Source organism: Abramis brama (assembly GCF_963993115.1).
Source record: "Abramis brama genome assembly, chromosome: 1".
NCBI classification, from domain to species: domain Eukaryota; kingdom Metazoa; phylum Chordata; class Actinopteri; order Cypriniformes; family Leuciscidae; genus Abramis; species Abramis brama.
The window spans coordinates 51,340,065-51,367,803 of NC_139963.1; the positions used below are offsets into that span (position 1 = coordinate 51,340,065).

Sequence of the window (27,739 nt, forward strand, 5' to 3'; positions counted from 1 at the left end):
TAGTCATATTGAAAACATTGGAACCCATTGACTTTCATTGTATGGACAAAAACACACTGATAAAGCGTGTTATTGATGTGTGTGTTACTGTCCCTCAGGAGCAGGAAGATCCCCATCATCATCCGCCGGTATCTTCCTGACGGCAGTTATGAGGACTGGGGCTGTGACGAGCTCATCATCACCGACTGACCTACACACACACACACGCTCAGATCAGACAGCAGATCTGTGTGTGTCTCATCAATGTTCACAGCGCAGGTCTCCTCATGTGTGTGTTCTGCTCTGGTTTATAGTGGAGGTTTTCATCCTGCAGGTCTGGTGTTCGTCCACATGAGGGCAGCACACACACTTAACACTCTGAATCTCTTATTTAATGTCTCTAATCATCTCTCTAATCAAGATGGTGGTGCACATGGAAGCCGCAGCTCTGCTCTCCAAGTGGCTTTTTTTTTATCTGTCTGTCCTTTTAGTTTCTCTGTCGACGAGCACCTTGACATATAAACGGCAAGAATTATTAAGGATTGGGACGTTGTTTGTTCATTATACCGGGCGGAAGACGCAAAAGGAGGCGCAGGGACTGACGCCAGGAGCGCGGATGCAGAGCTGGCGTTCAGATCCGGTTAAGGAAATCTCCACACAGGCCAGCGCTACCCAGCATCTTCATGACTAATGCCAGATCGCTCAGCAGTAAGATGGACCAGCTAGCGATGACCATCGAGGCACAAGTCTATGCAGAACTGCTCGATTGTGGTGATAACAGAGACATGGCTACATCTGGGGATCCCGGACGAAGCTATCATGCTGACAAGAACTGCGACTCTGGCAAGAGCAGAGGTGGGAACTGTGCATCTGTTGTACAAATGCTACAGTGACTGAGAGACACTGCTCACCAGATCTAGAGTTTGTTACACTGAGATGTCGGCCCTTCTGTCTGCCGCGTGAGTTTACTGTTGTTGTTGTCATGGCTGTGTATATTCCACCTGGTGCTAACGCTAATGTAGCCATCAACAATCTGCAGTCTGTGCATCCCGATGGGATTTTTATCGTGGCTGGGGACTTTAATCATGTAAATCTAAAGACTGTCCTTCCTGAATTGAACCAACATGTTGAATGTCCAACGAGAGGTCAAAACACGCTGGACAATGTATACAGTAACATCAGAGAAGGATATAAAGTCTCTACCCATCCTCACTTGGGCCAGTCTGACCTTCTATCCCTCTTTCTCACCCCTGCGTACAGAGCTCTCATTAAAAAAAACTGTGCCTAGATTGAGATACATAAAGCTTTGGCCTGAGCATGCAATCCCACAGCTGCTGGACTGCTTTGAGCGAACCATCTGGGACACTTGCACAGCAGGATCTAGCTGACTTTACATCCACTGTTGTTTTACATCCAAACTGGCATTAATAATGTCACTGTTGAGAAACGGATCATATTTCATCATAACAATAAACCATGGATGACCAGGGTTGTCAGGCAGCTACTGAGGGATCGAGACAGAGCCTTTAGGTCTGGAAACGTGGAATTATACAGCGCTGCCAGGTCCAACCTAAAAAGAAGTGTCAAGGAGGCAAAAGCAGCTTACAGGAGAAAGGCAGAGGGATATTTCAGCGAGGGAGACCGCCGACAAGTCTGGCAGGGCATCCAGCACTTCACAAACCTTAATGTCTCCAAAGATCCAGCCATCAGCACCAGCAGTAACCTGGCCAAGGAGCTCAACCATTTCTTTGCACGTTTTGAAGTGACTGAGGCAGAGACGTGGCCCACACCAGTACCACCTATGGACCACCTGGCACAGTAGGACAGAGGAGATCAGAAGAGTGCTATACAGTGTCAACCCCAGGAAGGCTGCTGGTCCTGATGGTATTCCGGGAAGAGTTTTGAGGGACTGCGCCGATCAGCTGACTGAGGTTTTAACTTACATCTTCAATCTCTCTCTGTCTACTTGCACTGTCCCCAAATGCTTTAAATCTGCCACCATTGAGCCCATCCCTAAGAAACCATCTGTCAGCAGCTTCAATGACTATAGACCTGTGGCTCTTACCTCCACTGTTATGAAGTGCTTTGAAAGGTTGGTGTTAAAGCAAATTAAGTGTCAAGAGGTCAGCTGGAGATGCCATCAACACAGCTCTCCACACCGTGTTTACACATCTGGAACAACCTGGCTCATATGCGAGAATGCTATTTCTGGATTTTAGCTCGGCATTCAATACTATCATTCCCAGCAGAATGGTGTCCAAACTCCACAGTCTGGGTGTCAGCCACCACACTTGCAGATGGATTAAGGACTTTTTAACAGACCGTCCACAGTCAGTCAGGCTGGGGTCCCATCACTCCTCAGTCCTGGCCCTCAGCACTGGGGTCCCCCAGGGTTGTGTACTGAGTCCTCTGCTATACACCCATGACTGTACACCAATCTATGATAGGAGGAAGAGGGAGGAACCTGCCCCTCTTTACATCAAAGAGGATATTGTGGAGAGGGTCAGTGATTTTAAATTCCTGGGAACAAACATCTCATGGGACTTCACATGGTCTGCTAATACCAATGCCCTTGTGAAAAAAGCACAGCAGCGACTGTACTTATTGAGGACACTGAGGAGAGTTGAAGGAACTGTTGCTGTCTTTTTTCAGGTGTTCTGTGGAGAGCATCATCACCTATGACATCCAGGGGCTGGTTTCACAAAGATAGACTTTGACTATGGCTTAGATATAGTAGATAGTCAGACTTCAGATAGACATCTAAATCAAACCGTTGCACAAAGCACTGAAGACTCTGACTATCTTAAGTAGGACTACACTGCAATGCATGTTGGGTAAAATAAGACACTTTTCAAAATAAAAAACATGGCGGATCGAGTAAGAGCATTCAATCGCTCAGTGCAGTTTACCACAGCGGAAAATGTGTGTTTGTTGGAGGAGTGTAACATTTACAAGGACATTTTACTTGGGAAATTTAGCGGAGAATGTAGTAACAAGAAGAAATGTTTAAATTATGAGCCATTTTCCTCTTTCTTTTGGCTGTTTGTAATGTGACTGATTGTTACTGCTGGTTGCCAAGGTAACAGAGTCTTAGACCTAAGTAGGGGTGGGAATCTCTAGGCAACTCACGATTCGATTACGATTCAGAGGGTAACGATTATCGATTATTAACGATTTTTTTTTTTTTTTTTACTTACTTGGTACTTTTAAAGCAAAGTATTTATGATGACCCATAACGAACTTACTTGCATCTTCCTATATTAATTTTATTAATAAAACAAATGGAAGTGATTTGAACATTGCAAAGAACCAACAGGAAAATAAATGTGTGCCTGTACTATCAGCGTACTTGTAGTAAATTAATACAAACTTCAGCATATTCTGAATCTCTAGCATTTAATAATAGACTTAACCAACATCCTTTTGTTATTTCCAATGAGCAATATAATCCTTCAGACAAAAAAACATTTTGCTGTAGCAAAATCACAAACAGTTTTCGTTCAAAAATATAGAATGATGTACCAGCAGCTCTCATATAATGCTTGTGGGCTTACGCATACTCTGAATAATTAGTAACATACAAAGCCTCTCTTATTCACAACTAAATAATAAAGAGTTATGACTTGAAATGTTTGCTGTATACCACAATCAAAAACAGCTTGTACAAAAAAAGTGAATAAACATCTGCAGAGAACACAGTTAAAATGTAACTTTTTGTGACTGGCATTGCACATATTGCAGGGCAGTATATAGTACGTATAACAGATCGGTTTACAGTATATTGATGTGAAAACTAAATACTGAAGGCAGCTCTCATACAAAAAATACTAAATAGGTAACAATGAAATTGCCAATTTTCCATACGTTAGCATTTAACGAAGAGGGTGCCGTTGGAATTTGGCGCTCACCCATCATGCCTCTGCTATGTACGCGAGTCTGTTATGTGCAAGAGTCTGACATGTGCGCGCCACGGACTGCAAGCGTACTGCACGTCCGCTTAGAGTTCTACCTTTTGCGTTCCGTCAATATTACGTTATTAGAAAAAAGAAAAAAAAAACATTGTATTTTTGACATTTGTGAATCGATTCAGAATCGTCCACGTCCGCATCGCGATGCATCTAAGAATCGATTTTTTTCTCCCACCCCTAGACCTAAGTTAACCTGGGGGTAAGGTGTCTAATTTTTTTGGTCTAATTAAGTCCGTCTTTATTTTTGTGAAACAGTCTAACTTACATTAGACTAGTCTATGAGCAAATGTTAGACTTGTCTAACACTATAGACCGGTCCAAAAAAGTTTTGTGAAACCGGCCACTGGTGTGGTTTAAAAGCTGCACTATGGCTGATAAAAAGGCTCTGGAGAGATCATTATAAGGACACAGCTTCCCTTCTGTGGTTGGTGTTTTTAGCCCCCAACGGCGCCTTCCAGGCAGTGATGGGATGGGTAGGTTTAAGGTTGAGGTTAGGGTTAGCTGCCATTGGGGGCATTATTGTGCTTGTGTGTTATTTTACCACAAGGAGTTGCACTTAATTCCGTTGTACAGAAGTGCAGGGACAATAAAGGCATTCAAAAATGTGTGTTTGTGCTTTATTCATGTGAGTTTAAACCTTTTTATAGTAAATGACACCCTTTGTTTTTATCTTTGTTGTTTTGAAAATACTGTCATCAGTGGATATACACTGAATGCTTTAATTGTTTATAGTTGAGTGTTTATAAATGAATATTGCTGATTAAATTAAATTAAACTCTATATTAAAGTCAATTACAGTAGCAGGCTGTCTTTAAGATATAATTATGCAATGTTTCATATTGTTGAAATTACCCTTGATGCTGAAATATATTTAAGTTCTCGATGTGGGAATAAAAATATTCAGCTCAGCTTAACCGTTTAGAAAGTTTGCACGCTGAAAAATGTTTGTATCAGTTTTTGCTAGAGCGATGTGATCTAAATGTAAATATTGATTGTTTACGCTGTTAAGTGTCTGAATCAACGTTTTGAGGTGAAACTTGTGGAAGCTCGTTTCCAACATGGAATAAAAAAAAATTGTGAGGAAAAAAGTCAAAATTTGCAAAGTATAAACATACAAATATGAGGAAAAAAGCCAGAATTGTGAGATGAGTCAGATTTACTTTTTTTTTGTTGTTCTTTATTATTCTTTTTCTTTTATTCTGTTGTGGAAACAAGCTTCCAGAGAAACTCGCTACTTTACTGGTATTTTTGACAAAGTTTAGAATTATTTTAGTTGCTGTTTGAGGTCTTTGAGTTTCTTGTTATTGCAATAATGCCACATACATGTGCAATAATGCCACATAAGTTAAAACTAAAAGACAAGACTTAATTGTAATCACATATTATTTATTTCAATAATCCAAATGTTTAAAAATAATTAACTTTAAAATAAGAAAATCATTGTTTAATGTAAATAAAACAACAACAAAGTAATAAGAGTGAACACACACCTCTGTGTCTGTCTGTCTGTCTGTCTGTCTGTCTGTGTGTGTGTGTGGCTTGAAAAAACAGTTCAAGCAACAAGAGAAAAACTAATGTTAAAAAGTCAAGGGTCAACATCCCAACTAAAGCAAACACTGATCGCTATAATGGTAACTTCAAACCAAACATTTTCATTTAAACATCTCAATAACAACTTCTGTAGATGTATGACAGAAATAAAGGCATACTGTTAATAATAAGTGTAATACTGTGTAATGTCTGGAAGTCAGTTGTAGTTCTAGTGTTGCCAGTATTTTACTGTAAAAAAAGCCTGGTCTAACAGTGTACTTTATCCACCACTGCCTTTATGGCAATCACAATCCCCACAGCTTCTTGTTGTGACAGTATATTTTCTTTCATTCTGTTTGATTTATTTTGCTCCTTTATGCTCCTTTTTGAACAGCTTCACTTTCTTATCCATTTTTTGCTTCTTAATCTTCTGAATGTGTTTCTCTGCTTCATCAAACATGTCATTACCCAGTGGGCATTTGATGTCAATTTAACATCAATGTGACATCAAACACTGATGTCAAAATTACGTCACGAAATAGGTCAAAAATGAAAGTCATATTGACGTCAAAACATTGATGTCAATTTGATGTCAAGATTTTGACCTCTGCTGATGTCATTTTGATGTTATTTTGATGTCATGCTTTGTTGGCATTTGATGTCAATTCAACATTTATTTGACGTCAAGATATCATGATGTTGATCCCAGCAGGCACAGGATATAGACTACAGCGTCAGTCAGATGTTGGATTTTGGTTGAAAATGAAAGTCGGGTTGACGTCTAAATCCAATGTTTGTTTGACGTCAAGCTCCAACGTTGGGCAGTCGTTGAATTTTGGTTGGAATAACCCAAACAAAAAGGCAACATCACCTGACCTCATTTTCTCTTGACTTATTTAGCTACAGTTGTGCTTTATAAACACACATTTATAGCAGCCAGAGAAATGTTTAATTTAAAGAGTCAAGGGTCAAGAGCCCAACTAAAGCAAACGCTAACCACCATCATGGTGACTTTAAAATGCAAAATATGATTTCTTTAAACCGGAAATTAAATAAAGTAAATCTCGTTAGTTTTAAGTGAAGCTGGTAATAAGTGTACGGCCATGCATTTCACCGTTTTGTTTGGTTTATTCCAACCAAAATTCAACGACTGCCCAACGTTGGAGCTTGACGTCATTTTAATGCTATTTTGATATCATTCAATATCAAGCTCCAATATCAGATTAAATTTACCTTTTATAGTATATGCAATTATAGTGTCTGCTGTCATTTTAAACGTGAACTAAATGTAAATATGCTAGGATTTAAATAAATAAATACACACATGCAAAATACATAAGGTCTACAACTTTCAAGATCATTCAGGCTAGGTCTTTTAAATGTTGAAAATGAGTCGCATTGATTTACAATGAGTAATAAATATACTTTTTTCAGACATTTCAGACATTATATTGCCATAAATTTCACATCAATTTGACGTCTTGTTTCCTGACATCAAATCAACATCGATTTAATGTCAATGATATTGACCTGAGATGTAGGGACCAGAAAAAACTTGTCAGATTGATACCTTTGTTAGGCATCTTTACAACCACAAGGAAATAATTACAAAATTTAATGAAAATATGCATATTCATGCATGTCATACATGGTGGTTAAAATCTTGACTATTTGTTGATGTCAAATTGACGTCAAGGTGCCCGCTGGGTAGTGAAGTGTGTCCCTCCATTTTCTTCTACCATCTTCTCTATTTTACGTAGCAGATCTTTAAACTGTGGGAAACTGGCAGACTTGTTGTCTAAACAGAAGAACCTGTTTCCACAACTCTCTACAAGTTTTTTAATCTGGATCACAGAGCTGTAAAAACTCTTCAACGGTTAGCTTTTTCTCCTCTAACAGATCTTTATGGGTGAAGAGGATCATGGTGTATTTTTCTATGTGTTCTCCAAACACTTCTTTAAGTGCCTTTATTGTGTTTTTCTCCTCCTCAGTGAATCGACCTGCTTTAATGACGATAATAAAAGCATGTGGTCCAGGAGAGGATAATGTTACACATTTAACTATTTCAGTAATAACCTCCTTTTCATCAAGTTCAGTATCATAAAGTCCAGGTGTGTCGACCACTGAGATCTCTTTACCAAACCTCACTGTAGTTTCTAACTGACACTGTTTCGTCTGAGACTTTGAACTGATGGAGGATATGAACACGTTTCTGCCGATGATGGTGTTTCCCGTGGCACTTTTCCCAGCTCCAGTTTTTCCCAGCAGAACCAGCCTGAGATATTTTCTGTGAATTTTAGGAATAAATTTTCTTCTGTTTTCCTCCATCATTCCTTCAATCTTCTGCAGTAGTTCTTGTATCTGATCACCTGATTTACTCCTGTTATTGAAACAGTGAAACTTTCCTCCACATTCAGTGACCAGTCGCTGGAGATTTGCATGATATTGGTTTTGTAGATATTCATTAATGGTCTGTGGTTCATCCAGATCCTCCAGTTCGTCTCCACGTGTGAACAGAATCATGATGTAATTGTGAACTTCAGGACCAAATAAACCTTTAATAAAATCAAGTATCTCTTCCTCATTTTCCACAGGTTCCTCTAGAGGAACGGTGAGCAGAACTGCACTGAGACCTGCTGAACATCGAGAGACCAGTTGCTCCTTCATCATCTCCAGCTTCTCTTTATTCAGATCTGGATCCAGTAGATCAGGAGAATCAATCACACACACCTGCTTCTCTCCCATCTCTGTTTTACCCTCACAAACTTCAGACTCATGTTTCCTAACTTTAAACTTCTTTTCTCCCAGAATAGTGTTTCCAGATGAGCTTTTCCCGGAACCCTTCCTGCCCATCAGAAGAATCCGGATCACTGGATCATCTGGACTGGAGCTGATCTCTGACAACCCTGTAAAGAGACAGAAAATATGATTGTTAAAATTAAAGTATGATTTAAAAAAAATATGATATTACCTTACTGTCATTCCTCTCATTAAAGGGCATGTTTAAGATTGTTCCTCTGCCCTTCAGTGATTCTGTTTATTATCATCAGGTGTTCATCAATAATAGTCAATCATCACTAAATTAATCACTTAATTACCTCATTAACTTTAACACCTGTAGTTGGACATTTAACAAAGACAACAGGAAGAATTGCAGCAAAATCATTCAAATATTTACAGCACCCTGAAAGGTAATTTATATGGGCAAATTTGTTGGTTCCCTTGCAGTTCATAAAAAAAAAAAACACAACTTAATTCCACCTGAAAATATAAATGATCTTTTTATATTTTATTAATAAGAATTATATTTTTATCTTCAGTTGATTTCATCTAAGGCTGTGTCTGAAATAAAGTTGTAGTTTGTGTTCTTATTTTTCTTTCAGTGCTTGTTCACAGCAGGAGTTTGAATGATTGAAAGAATGTTTCAGGAACATCACACTAACCTTTCAATGACATTCTAGTAACATTCAGGAAACTTTTTTATGTTCTTGGAATGTTACTAATTAACGTTCTAATAATGTTAGATTGTTAATCAAAATTAAGATGAAAGAACGTTCCTCTAACGTCAGGAAAACTGGACATTTTTTATGTTCCCAGAACCAACACTGAATATTAGGAGAACGTTCTTATAACAAAAGTCTGTTTTGGGTAGATATACGTATTCACTATATGTTTTTATAGGATTCAGTTGGCACGTTTGTTTGGACAGCATTGGGCAGGATGTGGAATAGTGTGTTTTGTCAATAAAATAAAAAATAATATCTGGCTTTTTATCCGATTAATCGAAGAAATAATCAGCCAACTAATCGATTATCAAAATAATGTTGCCTAGTTGTTGTTTTGTTTTTCTGTTCTCTTCTTGTGATTCTTACGTTTTTCTCCTTCAGTGATTCTGCTTGTTAACACCAGGTGTCTTCAATGTTGGCAATAAAAAAAATTGTTGTGAATTTTACTCATTTTAAATGGCTAAATTTTAAGGAATTGATTTGATTAATTATTACTCAATTCTAATTTGTTAAATTTAATTAATAATATTGCTTGTAATCTGTTGCCTCAATTTTATTAATTAGATATAACGTATTAATTTTTTCAGTCTGCTCTGATTATGGGATTAAATATGATGTGCAATATAATGCAAAGAAGAGTGTTGCCATTATATGTAGAACAAAAGTGGATAAGGACCTTAATTTTCCAGATTTTTATTTGTCAGGGCAAATACTAAATGTATGCACTAAAACTAAATATTTGGGACATATCATTAATAATGAAATGTGTGATGATGACGATGCGCGAATGTTATATGCCCAAGCTAAAATGTTGGTGAGAAAATTTTATGTGTTCGGATCAGGTTAAGATAAATCATTTTAGAGCATACTGTACTTCTTTTTATACTGCTCCTTTGTAGATTAATGATTTGATGAGGATTATATATATGATTATACTACAGGGCTGTTGAATGCTTGAATCTGATTGGTTGAAGAACGTTCTAAGGTGTGCATTATTTTCAGGGAAACGCACAGCTAAAGTAGTTCCAGGCAGGTCTTGACCGCATTACAGTTCCATATCACTTCGCGTAGTCAACGGTAATAACGGAAAATAGGATACAATTCATAACAAGAAAAAACATGCAGCCCCATGCGCTTGATCTGCAATTTTCAATGTCTAGCTTCACAATCAATGGAAACATGCAGTTTAATTTTAATATATAAAGTATATAGTCCTAGGCTATCTATAATCAATAGAAAATTAAACTGAATATAGGCTAAATAAATGGATAGTCCTGCAGCACGGATTTTTAGATAATATATAACAAATAAATAATTATTGATAGGCCTACTTGTTAAAATGGCTTTGTGTTTCATTTATTTGGCTAGTCATCTGTCAATAATATAAAAAAGGAATGAACAAATTAATTATAACGAATTGAATTAATAAATAAATAATAATATTGACGCACATGCTTTTCTGTCTCATTATTGCAACATCTCTCTCTAATAACTGCTGCATTAATAACTGCATAAAGTCGGGGACACACTTTAAGGCCGGTTATGATGTAATTTGATACTTATGACTGATCATGCCCAAACGCGTGTTCAGCGTGATCAGTCTGTGTTCAAAGTCGGTGTTTAAAATCTGCTGCAGTCGATGAAAACAGTCAGAGAATGTGTCAGCTAGTCGTGTGTCCCCAGCATTAGTCTGCTATCAGTGGCTCAAACCTCCGTTACTCACTCTAAAATGACGTTTTGGAATTAGCAACGGAGACATTGGATTAGATGCGTAAGAAATTAGTCCTACATACAAGAGCGTTTTAATGACAAAACTTTACAAACGTCTTGAAATAGGCTACATAATCTGAACAATGTTTCGAGGTGTGGTAACTGTAGTATAAGCGGAATAATTGACTTCAGGCCGTTGAATTATTAGAAAAATAATGCACACCGAGGTGAACGGCCACTAATCGTGACCGCATTACCACCTCGGGTGTGCATTATTTTTCTAATAATTCAACGGCCTGTCGTCAATTATTCCTTACGTATATACAAGTAATCTATTTTGTATGTCAAGAGTATAAAAAAAAAAATAGCTAAAACTTCACACACTCTGGAGACATTAGAGACTTATTTTACATCTTGTAAAAAGGGGCATTATACCACCCCTTTAACATCCCACTAAGCAAAATGATGTCCAAAACACGTCTTTTCAACGTCTTTGTCACAAAAGTCGGACGTTGAAATGACGTCCACTGAGGAGCCAGAATGAAAGTTTTTATGACGTCTTTTTCTGACGTGTTCTGCACGTCCGATATAGACGTTCATCGAACCTTCGTACAAGCTTAAAACTAGTTCAGATGTGGCCATTGTGGACATATTTTCAGCATCATTTATGGTCTCATTTATACATAATTACTTTGACTATTGCTGTCAGATGATCTTAGTGAGAATTAACAGAGGTTTAGATGTTGATATTTGTTTAATTTGAAGTGTCACCATTGTGGTGATCAATGTTTGCTTTAGTTGGGCTCTTGGTCCCCTTTCTTTTACTTTAACTTTTATTTGACTGCTTTAACTGTGTGTTTGTAAAGCACAATTGTTGTGGCAGAGAAAGCCAATAATAAGTAAGATCAGCTGTTTTCAGCTTATTGATGATCATGAAATCATTACAAAACAAGCATCTAATGTTGTCAGATGCTTTGGCGTTCATAACCACCAACCTTGTGGGACTGCAATATTGGTGCCTAAAGCATTAAAATGATCACTTATTTGAAGGTGTATAAAAAAAAGCATGTGCACATGATGTTTTTGAGCAAATGTAACATCTAGTCACACATAGACATCAAGATTTTGGATATGAATCACAACAACGGTGACAATCAAAACAAAAAAGCTTGGGAATTAAGGATGAGTTTTGTACTATGAAAGCTACCCATCATGCATTGCAGCATGTAGGTTTTTTTGTTTTTGTTTTTTTTGTCACCACTGTTGTGAATCATATGCAAAATCTTGATGTCTGTGTGTGACTATATGATACATTTGCTCAAAACATCATGTGCACATGCTTTTTATACACCTTCAAATAAGTGATCATTTTAATGCTTTTCACACCAATATTGCAGTCCCACAAGGTTGGTGGTTATGAACGCCAAAGCATCTGACAACATTAGATGCTTGTTTTGTAAGGATTTCATGATCATCAATAAGCTGAAAACAGCTGATCTTACTTATTATTGGCTTTCTCTGCCACAACAATTGTGCTTTACAAACACACAGTTAAAGCAGTCAAATAAAAGTTAAAGTAAAAGAAAGGGGACCAAGAGCCCAACTAAAGCAAACATTGATCACCACAATGGTGACACTTCAAATTAAACAAATATCAACATCTAAACCTCTGTTAATTCTCACTAAGATCATCTGACAGCAATAGTCAAAGTAATTATGTATAAATGAGACCATAAATGATGCTGAAAATATGTCCACAATGGCCACATCTGAACTAGTTTTAAGCTTGTACGAAGGTTCGATGAACGTCTATATCGGACGTGCAGAACACGTCAGAAAAAGACGTCATAAAAACTTTCATTCTGGCTCCTCAGTGGACGTCATTTCAACGTCCGACTTTTGTGACAAAGACGTTGAAAAGACGTGTTTTGGACATCATTTTGCTTAGTGGGATATGTTAGAAAAAGTATGAAATGCTAAAACATTTTTAGAAAACATGCTATAATATTTTACATCATTTAGTTGTTGGTTTATGGTTAATAGAAAAAAAGTGATAAAATAAGTCAGATAAAGTAGCCTACGACTCACCCTTATCTGCTCAGTCCCATGTACTTTGCTGAAAAACACATTTGATTCTAATTAACACCTGATAAGATGATGACATTGGCAATAATGGCATAATGTATAAAATATACCTCATAACTTTCTCTCATAAAACTGCATATGTCTCTAATCAATCATTTAATGAACATATTTCTTCATACCTCTGTGGTAACGTTGATTACGTCACTGTCTACGGTGTAGTTGAGTTTCCCCACCGCTGCACACTTGATGTCATACTCAGTTCCTGGTCTCAGATCAGTCAGAGTAACTGTGTGTTGATCCTTCAGCACAGGTTCAGATCTCCAGACTGTGTCCTGCTTCGGTTTGTACAGTAATCTGAGCTCCTCTGTAGCAGGATATGACGGAGGAACCTTCAGAACCACACTCTGACCTTTGACCTCTTCAGTGATTGGACAGGCTGGTTTGGATGGAGGAGTAAAGCAAACAGCTTCATCACATCCATGTTCATACAGGAGAATGCAGGAACCAGGATGATTTTTGTGGTCTTGTGAGGAAATAATACATTTAGTGGATTGACTGTCATGTAATGCCATCAGCTTCTTAAACATGATTACATTTTCTCTCATTTTCTCCCTGATGTTTCCAGAGAGCCACGTCAATGTTCGAGGAGTCGATCCTGGATTCTTCCACACTGTTTGAGTTTTCAGATAGTTTTCTTGTTCAGAAAGCAGCTTGTCTGGCTGCTCAAGAGAACTAAACATGTAGCTAACCACATTCTCCACCTTAACATCAGACAAAGCTGTATCTAAACTCGTGTTCACTTCAGCCCCCAAGTCCAATAATTGTTGAAGAAACTCCCCAACTGTATTTAATTCTTTCTCTTTCTCTCTAATCCACTTCATTAGGTCCTGTGTGTTAAATGGAGACTCCTCGTGAGCTTGTAGAAGATTGGTCAAAGTACAAGTCTCTTCTTCACAGACTTGAACTGAACGGATCAGCGAATGAATTGTCTTATCAAAATCTTGTCTGTAGATTTGGCAGAATTGTTTCATATCTTCAATATTTTTCTGAAATGCACTAAATGTGGTTATCCTGGTGTCTTGCAAAAGTTCACCGCACTTGTTTTCAGTAAAGCTCAGATTTTCAATGACAGACTCTGTCATCATGATGAGCTTCTTCTCTATGACCCTTAGATGGATCACGTCACTGTCTACAGTGTAGTTGAGTTTCCCCACCGCTGCACACTTGATGTCATACTCAGTTCCTGGTCTCAGATCAGTCAGAGTAACTGTGTGTTGATCCTTCAGCACAGGTTCAGATCTCCAGACTGTGTCCTGCTTCGGTTTATACAGTAATCTGAGCTCCTCTGTAGCAGGATATGACGGAGGAACCTTCAGAACCACACTCTGACCTTTGACCTCTTCAGTGATTGGACAGGCTGGTGTGGATGGAGGAGTAAAGCAAACAGCTTCATCACATTCACTTTCATACAGGAGAATGCAGGAACCAGGATGATTTTCCATTTCTCTAGAGGACACAATGAACTTGGCTGGTTTACAGTCTTTGGATTTGGTCAAGTTATTAAATATCTCCAAATTGTTCCTCAAGAACTTTATGACATTAGGACTGAGCCAAGACTTTTGCTTTGAATCAGGGCTTCTCTGATCAGTTTCTCCTTCTGTTGAAGAATTTAGATATGCAGTTTGTTGATGAAGAAGCGCATCTGACCAGTCTAATGATGTGAACGTATAACTGACGAGATTCCTAACCTCCAGATCCATCATAATTACATCTATGTTGACTTCCACCTGTGCGCCAGCATCCTTCAGCTGTCTGAGGACCGTTTTAATGATCTCAGACTCTCTTTCTCTCCCATTCAGCCATTCTGCAAGATTACTTCCTCTGAATGGAGATTTATCATGTTCTTGTAGAAGATCATTCAGTGCAGTTTCCTTCATCACGTCTCCACGGATGTTTGGCAGCAGAGAGCCGAGTGTCTTCACGAGTCTCAACTTGTACATGCAGCAGTTGTTTTTCATTTGCTGAATTTTATAATGAAATGCAGCAAATGTCTGAGCAGGAGAGTCTTCTATTAGGTCACTGCATTTCATCACAGTTGTATTTAAACTCTCAATCACTGATTCTATCTGTGTGATTAGATTCACGCTGATGTCTTTATGAAATTTTGAAGCTCTTGAGTTAAGTTTGTCCAGAGGATAAAGCCAAACTCTCAGAGGAACTGCCAGCTTTTGGTTTTCTTTCAGCAGTTTTGGAAGATCAGCATAAACCTTCATCCCATCTTCAAAAGTGGTCGGGTTAGACGGTAGCAGGAAGTCGCCATAAAATGTACATGTGAAATTTTTGACTGCGTTTTTCTCATTGTCATTCATCTTCAGATCAACATTTCCACTCACTGAAATACCCTTCAGTTTCTCAATGGCCACTTTTAAATCTCCATTCACAGTGGTTGTGTCCTCATCTAATGAAACTGTTCTGTCAAAAATGAAATAGGCATTTGCTCCGTACTCCACTCCTGTCACTACATGTGTAGCTGTATCATTATAATTGTCTGGCATATTTTGCATGCTAGGCAAATGGTTAATGATCAGTTCTTTAAATTCACAGGTTGAATGATAATGTAGCGTCAGTCTCTGCTGTATGAAAGACTTCTTGGTGTCATTGAGATACTTTGCTGCTCCACTAACCTCGATGAGTCCACCTAAAACACTCAGGCTCATCCCACCGTCAATATCTAGTAATTTCGATTTGTCCTGAATGGAGTCTGAAGCTTCGACATTGAATTTTGTATTAATTTGGGAACGAGAGTCCGTATTCTTCTTCATCTCCTCTATTTTCCAAGGTCTGATCCCTGAAGAAGGAAAATGTGTATTAGCTTTCAACAATTCATTTTTATTAGAATCACATTTTATGTCTAAAAACTATTTTATGTCTTGTTTCACATGTTCTCTTGCTCATTCAGTCTTAATAGTTAAAGGGTACATAACATACACAGTTTCACCTAATCTCATGTTAATCTTGAGTACCTATAGAGTAGTAGTGCATCCTTCTTATCTCCAAAAAGTCTTTAGTTTTATCATGTTTATAAAAGAAAAATACAGCTTTCCGATTCTCTCCGGAAAAAGCCGAGCTCCTGTAGGCGTGCCGTGGGCGGAGCTATAGACCCCTTTTGCGCGGACATCACAGTTACGTCACGGCGCTAGCTGGAGGCAAAACAAACGGAAAACTGGAGGCGGCCAATACAAACCAGCACAGATTCGGCTACATAATAAGGATCTTAAATTATTAATTTTATTATTAAATGTCATCTTGTTGTGTTGTTGGGTGCAAGAATCGATGAAAATGAGTATGCTGTATCTGGAATTTTTATTTCTAGAAAATATTCATATCATTAAAATTGCACCGTAGTGTCACTCTTTACATTGTCGTCTTCTTGGCGCTGGCTGGGCAGAACTGCGGATTGTCTTTACATGACCATTCAGCACATAGTTATAGGCATCTAAATATATATATATGCCCTCAGTTTCTCTTTACCCTCGGTTTCTCTATCGGGTAGGTGTAGAAGTCAGGCCACTCGACCGGAGGTAGCGACGCGTTAACGTTAATACTGTCAGCTCGTCCATTGACTGAGCGTGTACGATCATCTGTTTCCGTCCGTTAAAATGAACTTTTGCAAATAACAATCGCGGTCCTGGACAGTGAGTGACCTTGCACATTAAGCCAAAATCGGATTTTTCTCAATTCATTGTTAAAAAACAAGCTAACAAAACTTGCAAACTAGCGTTAGTGAAGCGGCCAGAGGGATCTTTCTGCCTCCAGCTAAGCCCCGCCCACACAAATACGTCACCATGTTTACCAACTGTAAAAGGGTCTATAGAGTCAAGCGCGTATACCGTATTCACTTATGTGCTGATTTCCAGCAAAAGACAGAAATCTGATCCAGTTGTACTTAGATCCACGATCGGAAAAAAACAGCCGAAACTTGTACTAACCCGGAAGTAAGATTTTCGGCACAGAAATTCTCCATTATTCGTCCAAAATATTTTTTTCAAACTTTGGCCATGTTTAGCATGAGAATCCATCTCTTTAACACTGTAAACAACTCTGAATACATGAAACACCATTGTACCCCCCCCCTTTAATGATAAACAAATTTGCTGTCCTCAACAGGGATCAACAGGGATGATTGACAGGACTGAATGTTTAGGCTCCTTCTGAACTATGTTTAGAAACTATGTTTAGAACTTCATTTTTTCTCTCTTGTTTTCAGCTGGTATCTACGGAGCCCCTGAGGGGACCTTTGCAAAAAAAAAAAATATACACACTTTCGCATGCTCACGAGAAACTATCGCGTGCTCACGAGAAAACTATTGCGTGCTCAATTTCCAGTTTGCGTTATAGTGTCATTACTACAAATGTGGGAAAAGGGATGAGATGAAAGTGTATGGATACAGTTTCTATGCATAAAAAACACTAGAAGACAAGCCTGCAACCTTCAGCCAAAAAAAGGAAAGGAGACCATAGTCTGTTTTTTTTTTTATGGATATCAATGGAGATGGAGAAGAGGCTTTACAGAACCGTTTTTGTGAGGAAATAGCTTATTTAATGAATTGACTGCCTGTCCACTAATCTTCAACATGTTTTGCTCTAAACAATTCTTTTGTTGGGAATGATAGGCTATGTAGATTTTTTATGATAAAAAGGTTGCAAAGGTTGTTATGATAAAAAGGTTGAGAGAATGCAAAGAAGGGAACATCGCGACAGGTAGGATCCACTACACTGTTAGACATTACCAGGTTTTTTTACAGTAAAATACTGTCAATTTACTAATTTACTGTTAATTGTACAGTTCTTTACTGTAATCTACAGTATGTTACTGTAAAAATACAATGCACTGAATTAAAACTTGTGTTAACTAATTTCACTTGCAGAAACCGACCGCTTTAAATTGACCAACTGTCGTTTAAATATAAAGTTCTATTACTATAACTTTTGTAAATTAGTACTTTTGTAAATTATATTAGTTTAAATATAAAGTCCTATATGTACTATTACTTTTGTAAATTAGTTAACTCGAGTTTTAATTTAGTGCATTTTTACAGTAACATATTGTAGATTACAGTAAAGAACTGTACAATTAACAGTATATCACTGGCAACAGTGTTGCCAGTATTTTACTGTAAAAAAAAAATCCTGGTAAGGTCTAACAGTGCACCTTTAGGTATAGCTTTTGTACCCTTGGCATAGGGTACATATTTGTACCCTTGTGACAAAAACTTTTATTTCCTTTATTTCAAGGCTACTCAAATATAAGTAAGTCAAATAAGTTAAAATCTACCTTAAATAAATAAGGTATCATTAAAACCTTTAAACACTAACTTTTACAAAAGAAATAAACAAAATAAATGGCTTAGCAGCAGAGGTGGGAAATCCAGGGCCCAAAGAGTAAAAGTCCTGCCATATGTTTATTCCACCCATAAACTCAGTCAGCTGATTTCACTAATTAGTTCTCTCTCCTGTCTGAATTAGCAAATCCAGGTGATTGGAACAAAATACTGAGGAGGACTTTTACTTTCTGAACCTGGACTTTACACCTCTGCATAGCAATGCCACATGTCAGCCAAGAGCAAAGAAATAAACCAGAATTGGACCTTATCGTAGCCAAACAATCTGTGTATATTAAATATGGAGTAATTTCAGCCACAGCCTCAGGTGAAATCAACTGAAGAGAAAAGAAGACATTAAATCTGTGAAGATCTCAGCAGAGGAGGATTAAACAACTCCACAAACAGCATTACCAGCTTCACTTATTACTAACCAGACTGACTTTATTTCTATCAGACGTCTACAGAAGTTTTATTGAGAATTAAACAAAGCCAAGTAATTGCTATGATACATAATAAAACACTTGGTTAATCTTTGTAACGTTAATCTTCTCAGCTGACATAGACGCCGGTCAAACTTTGTTGTTGTGATTAACGTACACGCAATACAGAGAGCTTTTCCCTCACCACTAACATGCTGTTTTAGCAAGATTCCGTGAAAAAGTTTAATCTTTTATTTTCCTTTTACGCCCCGAAGAAGATGTCACGGGTTCATCAAGTTCGCTGAAATCCATCCTCGATCACTTTTAGTCAGCTTTGACGAAACTCTCAGCTAGTGCGTCTTTTCAAAGGGGCAAGCAAGCAGCCTTGTCACCTGACCTGAATACTGCACACTGATTCGCTGCCGTTCTATGGTACCGTGCTGGGAAAACAGAAAATAACACTGTGCTTTCCGAGTTACCCATCGCGTGTTGGTAAATGGGGTGTACCACAGTTTGCTTTGCTGTTTGCTAGATGTGATTGGCAAATGGTTTGCCAAAATATACCCTGACCCTCCGCCCTTTGTGCCGGGAGCAGCAGCACATTTGCATTTAAAGGGCCAGACACAAAATGGTTCGTTTTTGCTCACCCTCAAAATTGACAATTTTAACATGCTATATAAAAATATCTGTGAGGTATTTTGAGCTAAAACTTCACATACACACTCTGGGGACATCAGATACTTGTTTTACATCTTGTGAAAAGGGCATTATACCACCCCTTTAAATATGCATGTGTTTGGATTGACCCGAGAACATTCTGGGAACCAAAAACTATTACCTGGGTTGTTATTAGTTCTCTGTTTTAATTTTGAATTGGATTTGCACTTGTTTTCATTAAATGGCATATATGTATATGTATATGTATATGTATATGTATATGTATATGTATGTGTGTGTGTGTGTATGTGTGTGTTAGTACCTGGTATTAATGCATCACTTCTGCAGTCATACAGCATGCCCAACTGGAAGGATCTCCCCAAAGCTGCTTTTTTTATCACGGTCACTCCCACTGAATCCATACTAAAGACAATCAGATGAGAAGAACAGGTCCGTGAGGTTGCAGTTATATGAACTAGGCTACAACACATTAAAAGCTGTTGCCATGCGGAGGGAACAATATAAAGAAAAAATATAACTTTGTTTCTAATTAAGTGTCTTAGATGCACATTTGCAGCACTGACATTCCAAGGTGAAAAAGAATTATTTTAAAAATATACTTTAATAAAGTGTATTAAAGTATATTTTTTTTAATAAGTATATTTTCTACATTTTGTACTATTTTCGTCAAATCCATGTATAGTTAAGTGTATTCAATTATGTATTAACTTCAGCTTAACATCTATTTGACTACACTTCAAGTGTAAATAGTATACTAAAATAGAACAACTTTTTTTAAACTTCAAGTGCACTAAAATACACTAATGAAAATCAAGATTCATGAGCAATTAAGCACTTACAGTACAATTGCATTGTATCGCCATTCTAATGGAAATACACTTAAAAAGGCATTGCAGGGCAAATTATAGTTGTGTTTAAGTACATTTTGTGCATACTGCTATCATACTTAGAATTACTATAAACTATGTTAATTTAGTATGCCTCTGTAATATTTCAAGTGATCCACAAATGCACTTCCTAACTATATTTAGTGCTTTTAAAGTGTCCCACTATGACAATAATAATGTTTTTGAAGTGAAGTTCAATTACAACCTAAACATCATAGACACATATACTTACAGTGCAATGTTATTATAAGGTAGAAACAAATTTGTTTACAGTGTACTAAGATTACACTACCGATGAAGTGAAATCAGTGTACACTTTCAAAAATTATACTAACTCTGTATTACAAATAAGCGTACACTAAATTACCACTATACATTTTTGTATTTTAACATATTTTATGAAAGTACTCTGATATGCCACTAAAAATACACTCATTTTAGAGTGTACTATAAAGTGTACAGAAGTCACACTTCTAATGAAGTGAGATCATAGTACACTTTAAAAAAGTATACTAACAATTAATTTCCAACAAATATACTTCCCATAAGTACACTGAATTGCCACTCTAAGTATGTCAAATTTAATACACTTAAAAAAAAATAAACTTCTATACAATTTAAAAAAAAAAGTGTGAAGTACACTTTCAAAAAGTAGGCCTACATTTAAAAAATAATTTGATTACTGGTAAATTAGTATACTTACTTTTTGGACTCTTAAGTTGAACTTAATTACATCTTTTTTGAAGTATACTTTTAAAAAGTACATATTAAATACTCTTTAAATAAAGCACAACAAGTAGAAGCATACTTGTTTTATACTTCACTTGTTCATGTACTTCATTCATATTTCTAATACACTAAAGTATACTACTTTTTTACCTGGGTTAATACACTATATAAAAAGTCTGTAAAGTGGAAACTGGGTTCCTTTCGTCATGGGAGAAAAAAAGTATACAAAAAAAATTGAAAATTGAAATTGTGAGATGTAAACTCAGAATTCAGAGGAACAGTCAGAGTTGTGAGATAAAATGTTGCAATTAACTTTTATATATTTTTATGCTGTGACGGAAACAAGCTTTCATGTAGGGCAAAATATAGACTACTGTTTTAAAATATTGAAAATATACTGTATTGAAGTGTTTTTTCCAATTTGATTTTACCCGTATTTTGAATAAGGCCTACGCATTGCATTGTTGTGTTGTTGTGGCAACGCAGGCTCATTGAAAAAACGTATACCTGTTTTGTTATGACCTAAAAACACGTTTTACCATAGTGCATGATTTGTAAAGTCAAGTCATGTCAAGTCAAGATCATTTATATAATGCTTTTAACAATGTAGATTGTTCCAAAGCGGCTTTACATTGATAATAGAAAATTAAAGTAACAGAGATTGCTTCGGCTTTACAGCAGCTCCAGAACAAAGCCACTGTCAAAGCTAGTCCTGATTGACTCTCCTCCGTCGCAACGATCATCAGTCACCAACTATGGGGCCGCCAACACGACACCGTTTCAACAGAAAACTCTTAAGTTCTTTCTGCGCAAAATTCAAAAACGCGAACCTGTGAGAACGCCGATGGCGTGCACATGCGTATTATGTCTCACCAACGCCTTGAAGGTTTTGAAACCGAAAGTGTGAATTTGACTGATGTTCAGACGAGCATGAATGAAGCGCACGCGCGCCCCCCTCTGGAGGCTTTCTCGTTTTATTTTCTACATTCATTATCTTCAATATCTTGTTACTTTAATATGATTTCTTTTTAAAAATCTGATTTTGATATTTCCAATACTTGTACTAGAGCTTCAATATTCTCTTGTTCATTGGAGAAGCATTACATGTTAGAACATTTCAAATAAAAAGCAACTTTTTGGACAGGACTTTTGGACAACTTTTTTTGGCTCTTTTTCAAGGTGAGTGTCTTAATTTTCAGACATTTTTCTCTCACAAAGCATCATATGATTTCAGATGAATCTGATATAGATGATTCTTACATTTCTTTCTCAGTCTAGAGGTTTGGTGAGGGAGTAACAAGAAGAAAAAGGTCAGGGCAAATCTCTTTCAGTTTATGTGCATTGGATAAGAGTTGAAGTTGTCTTTTTTAGACTCTTGTATAAAACTAAGACTTTGTTTCCTCATTAAAACCTTCAAATAAACTCGTGATTTATTTACGCGCTTTCACCAGCTTCAGATTCAAACTTTCACTTTCTGTAGGTTCACTGAAACTCCTCCCAGTTAAACTTACAGACATGCACTATAATTTTAGATAATCGTAGTAGGCTATATTTGTTTGATTGGAAAGGCTACTTGATGTTGTGAAAGCGATCAAATGAACATAAATCAATTAAATGAACAGTCCATGAAATTATTTGAAAAGGGATGCTTGTGTTTGTATTAATAGCTAGATTTACACGTGCAGTTTTTACATAGATTTAGATTAGATTCGCCTTTAACTGAGATAACATTAAACAACAATGAGAATGTTGAGTAATGTTTAGTTACACAACAAAACATTCATCGAATGCGCTATATAAATGTAATGAATTATTATTATTATTATTATTCAATAAGTCATTTGAAACGCATACCAAGCGCTGAGTCCCCCTGCTGGTTAAAGATGGTAAATGCACAGAAATAATAATCAGTATAAATCAGTATTTTATCAGTATAAGATATAAAGGCCTAGTCTTTTAATAATACATAACCTAACAAAATAAGTTTGCAGCAGCATTTTACAGATAGGCCTAATTGTAGTCCATCCATTAACGCTAAGCACATTCCACTGTATCAACTAGTTTTAATCATACAAATCAAATTAATAAGTTTATTTGTGCAACCCATTGTCTTCAAACCACTTTCATGTAGGCTATGGTTATTTATTCGAGATCCGGAAGCTTTGTGAAGCAACCCGCATTAGTTAATGTGCATGTAAATGCCTTAATATTCCGTAAAATGCGCTATTTAAATGGTATCAAAATAATAAATAAAATAACTGTTCAACTTGTTTTTCGCTATCAAATGCGATATGGTCATTTGTTTAGGGAACATGGTCAGTGTCTAAGGATAATATAGGAGGTGATCATTTTCCAGTGATCTATGAAATTCAAAGTAAGATTCAACTACAAAAATGAAATGGTGTAAGATGGACATATAAAAAAGCAGATTGGGAAATATTTCAAATGTTATGTGAAGAACAATTTGATAGTCAGTGTTGATGATAGATATGGTAAAGTGGTGAGCAGCATCTCAGTCTATCCCTCTATTTAAGGGTACAATAGAAGAAAGAATGTGCCATGGTGGTCAGAGGAATGACGAACGCACTCAGAGAAAGCAATAGAGCATTTCAAATGTTAAAAAGAAAGTGAGAACCCCAGAAGCAGATATAGATTATCAAAGGAAAAGAGCTTAAAAAAGGTTATTAAAAAAATAGAAAAAGGGCTGCATGGCAAAATGTCTGCAACACAATAGGAAAGGAAACTGAAATAAATGCAGTCAGGCGTATGATAAAGAAGATGAATGGAATTGACAGCTTCAAAAAATTGCCTGTAATGGAGGAAAATGAAAAGATAGTGATTACAAATAAAGACAAGACTACAATGTTGGCTCAAACATTTGCTAAAGCTCATAGCATTGAAATGTAGATGATACATTCTTAACAAGACAACAACAAATTCAGAATATATGGGAATACTTGCAAGAAAAAGCGAGATTTTATTTTGGATGACAAGTTTAATTATTTTAAATTAAAAACAGTAATTAATAACTCAAATACAACACCAGGTAAATATATGTTAAGTTATAAAACCTTAAAGAAATGATCACCAAAAGTATTAGAAGCATTATTGGACTTAATTATATGGAATGAGGGTGTCCTTCCTAATGGAAAACTGCAATTGTGCTCCCTGTAGTTAAACCTGGGAAAGATGTAACAACACCTAATAGTTATATACTCATACATAGCTCTTACCTCTATGTAAAGAAATGGAAAAAAAAAATATTGTGATTTAATTTCATCTTGGAAAAAGGGAAGTGTTATTAATGTTTCAAAGTGGTTTTAGGAAAGCAGGTCTACAGCAGATGCTTTTGGTATTGTTTGAAAATGTAAAGCTAAAAAAGTTTTTATAATGGAAGAATACATGATTGCAGTCTTCTTTGACATAGAAAGGTTTGCTAATTAAATTGAATAAAATTGGAATAGGTGGAACATTTTACAACTGGGTTTTAGACTTTTTATTTGAGCTCACTTTTTAGGTTAAAGTTGCAGAAGAATTATCGTCTCTGTATAACATTCTGAATGCAACTCCACAGGGTAGTGCAAAAAGATGCATGTGTGCAGGTGCTAGTTACCATTGTGGATCTAGTCGTAGTGCAGTGCTGTGCATGTATCAAGCACTGATTCAGTCTTGCTTTAAATATGGATACATTGTATTGTATGGTGTGTTTTGTGGGTCATCATTGTTGAAGAGTAGAGCCTGAGCTTCAGTTCAGATGAGCAGAGAAACACTGATGATGATGATGAAGAGTAGAGCCTGAGCTTCAGTTCAGATGAGCAGAGAAACACTGATGATGATGATGAAGAGTAGAGCCTGAGCTTCAGTTCAGATGAGCAGAGAAACACTGATGATGATGATGAAGAGTAGAGCCTGAGCTTCAGTTCAGATGAGCAGAGAAACACTGATGATGATGATGAAGAGTAGAGCCTGAGCTTCAGTTCAGATGAGCAGATAAACACTGATGATGATGATGAAGAGTAGAGCCTGAGCTTCAGTTCAGATGAGCAGAGAAACACTGATGATGATGATGAAGAGTAGAGCCTGAGCTTCAGTTCAGATGAGCAGAGAAACACTGATGATGATGATGAAGAGTAGAGCCTGAGCTTCAGTTCAGATGAGCAGAGAAACACTGATGATGATGATGAAGAGTAGAGCCTGAGCTTCAGTTCAGATGAGCAGAGAAACACTGATGATGATGATGAAGAGTAGAGCCTGAGCTTCAGTTCAGATGAGCAGAGAAACACTGATGATGATGATGAAGAGTAGAGCCTGAGCTTCAGTCCAGATGAGCAGAGAAACACTGATGATGATGATGAAGAGTAGAGCCTGAGCTTCAGTTCAGATGAGCAGAGAAACACTGATGATGATGATGAAGAGTAGAGCCTGAGCTTCGGTTCAGATGAGCAGAGAAACACTGATGATGATGATGAAGAGTAGAGCCTGAGCTTCGGTCCAGATGAGCAGAGAAACACTGATGATGATGATGAAGAGTAGAGCCTGAGCTTCGGTCCAGATGAGCAGAGAAACACTGATGATGATGATGAAGAGTAGAGCCTGAGCTTCAGTCCAGATGAGCAGAGAAACACTGATGATGATGATGAAGAGTAGAGCCTGAGCTTCAGTTCAGATGAGCAGAGAAACACTGATGATGATGATGAAGAGTAGAGCCTGAGCTTCAGTTCAGATGAGCAGAGAAACACTGATGATGATGATGAAGAGTAAAGCCTGAGCTTCAGTTCAGATGAGCAGAGAAACACTGATGATGATGATGAAGAGTAGAGCCTGAGCTTCAGTTCAGATGAGCAGAGAAACACTGATGATGATGAAGAGTAGAGCCTGAGCTTCAGTTCAGATGAGCAGAGAAACACTGATGATGATGATGAAGAGTAGAGCCTGAGCTTCAGTTCAGATGAGCAGAGAAACACTGATGATGATGATGAAGAGTAGAGCCTGAGCTTCAGTTCAGATGAGCAGAGAAACACTGATGATGATGATGAAGAGTAGAGCCTGAGCTTCAGTTCAGATGAGCAGAGAAACACTGATGATGATGATGAAGAGTAGAGCCTGAGCTTCAGTTCAGATGAGCAGAGAAACACTGATGATGATGATGAAGAGTAGAGCCTGAGCTTCAGTTCAGATGAGCAGAGAAACACTGATGATGATGATGAAGAGTAGAGCCTGAGCTTCAGTCCAGATGAGCAGAGAAACACTGATGATGATGATGAAGAGTAGAGCCTGAGCTTCAGTTCAGATGAGCAGAGAAACACTGATGATGATGATGAAGAGTAGAGCCTGAGCTTCAGTTCAGATGAGCAGAGAAACACTGATGATGATGATGAAGAGTAGAGCCTGAGCTTCAGTTCAGATGAGCAGAGAAACACTGATGATGATGATGAAGAGTAGAGCCTGAGCTTCAGTTCAGATGAGCAGAGAAACACTGATGATGATGATGAAGAGTAGAGCCTGAGCTTCAGTTCAGATGAGCAGAGAAACACTGATGATGATGATGAAGAGTAGAGCCTGAGCTTCAGTTCAGATGAGCAGAGAAACACTGATGATGATGATGAAGAGTAGAGCCTGAGCTTCAGTTCAGATGAGCAGAGAAACACTGATGATGATGATGAAGAGTAGAGCCTGAGCTTCGGTCCAGATGAGCAGAGAAACACTGATGATGATGATGAAGAGTAGAGCCTGAGCTTCGGTTCAGATGAGCAGAGAAACACTGATGATGATGATGAAGAGTAGAGCCTGAGCTTCGGTTCAGATGAGCAGAGAAACACTGATGATGATGATGAAGAGTAGAGCCTGAGCTTCGGTCCAGATGAGCAGAGAAACACTGATGATGATGATGAAGAGTAGAGCCTGAGCTTCAGTTCAGATGAGCAGAGAAACACTGATGATGATGATGAAGAGTAGAGCCTGAGCTTCAGTTCAGATGAGCAGAGAAACACTGATGATGATGATGAAGAGTAGAGCCTGAGCTTCAGTTCAGATGAGCAGAGAAACACTGATGATGATGATGAAGAGTAGAGCCTGAGCTTCAGTTCAGATGAGCAGAGAAACACTGATGATGATGATGAAGAGTAGAGCCTGAGCTTCAGTCCAGATGAGCAGAGAAACACTGATGATGATGATGAAGAGTAGAGCCTGAGCTTCAGTTCAGATGAGCAGAGAAACACTGATGATGATGATGAAGAGTAGAGCCTGAGCTTCAGTTCAGATGAGCAGAGAAACACTGATGATGATGATGAAGAGTAGAGCCTGAGCTTCGGTCCAGATGAGCAGAGAAACACTGATGATGATGATGAAGAGTAGAGCCTGAGCTTCAGTCCAGATGAGCAGAGAAACACTGATGATGATGATGAAGAGTAGAGCCTGAGCTTCAGTTCAGATGAGCAGAGAAACACTGATGATGATGATGAAGAGTAGAGCCTGAGCTTCAGTTCAGATGAGCAGAGAAACACTGATGATGATGATGAAGAGTAGAGCCTGAGCTTCAGTTCAGATGAGCAGAGAAACACTGATGATGATGATGAAGAGTAGAGCCTGAGCTTCAGTTCAGATGAGCAGAGAAACACTGATGATGATGATGAAGAGTAGAGCCTGAGCTTCAGTTCAGATGAGCAGAGAAACACTGATGATGATGATGAAGAAGAGTAGAGCCTGAGCTTCAGTTCAGATGAGCAGAGAAACACTGATGATGATGATGAAGAGTAGAGCCTGAGCTTCGGTCCAGATGAGCAGAGAAACACTGATGATGATGATGAAGAGTAGAGCCTGAGCTTCAGTTCAGATGAGCAGAGAAACACTGATGATGATGATGAA

The 27,739-nt window shown here is 37.6% G+C and overlaps 2 protein-coding genes and 1 pseudogene across 3 annotated transcripts in view; 1 reads left to right on the forward strand and 2 right to left on the reverse strand.

The window, feature by feature from the left end:
• Nucleotides 1-27,739, forward strand: part of LOC311081559 (DNA-directed RNA polymerases I, II, and III subunit RPABC2-like) — a gene marked incomplete at its 5' end in the record, with an annotated part of 120,047 nt that overhangs the window by 3,774 nt on the left and 88,534 nt on the right. Inside the window, one exon of the mRNA XM_084112114.1 lies at nucleotides 99-298. Within this exon, the coding sequence (XP_083968240.1) occupies nucleotides 99-189 (91 nt within the window). The 3' untranslated portion in view covers nucleotides 190-298. The remainder of the gene's footprint in view (nucleotides 1-98; nucleotides 299-27,739) is intronic.
• On the reverse strand, nucleotides 7,033-8,478 carry LOC311081567 (GTPase IMAP family member 8-like; annotated as a pseudogene). The gene is made up of 2 exons: nucleotides 8,454-8,478; nucleotides 7,033-8,383 (listed from the first exon to the last, which is right to left on the reverse strand). The product of its transcript is annotated as a GTPase IMAP family member 8-like (transcript).
• On the reverse strand, nucleotides 12,952-19,711 carry LOC311081580 (verrucotoxin subunit beta-like; the record flags this gene model as incomplete). Its single annotated transcript, XM_084112122.1, has 2 exons — nucleotides 19,561-19,711; nucleotides 12,952-15,626 (listed from the first exon to the last, which is right to left on the reverse strand). Exons 1-2 carry the CDS (start codon nucleotides 19,658-19,660, stop codon nucleotides 12,952-12,954), a joined length of 2,775 nt encoding a protein of 924 aa, XP_083968248.1. The 5' UTR covers nucleotides 19,661-19,711.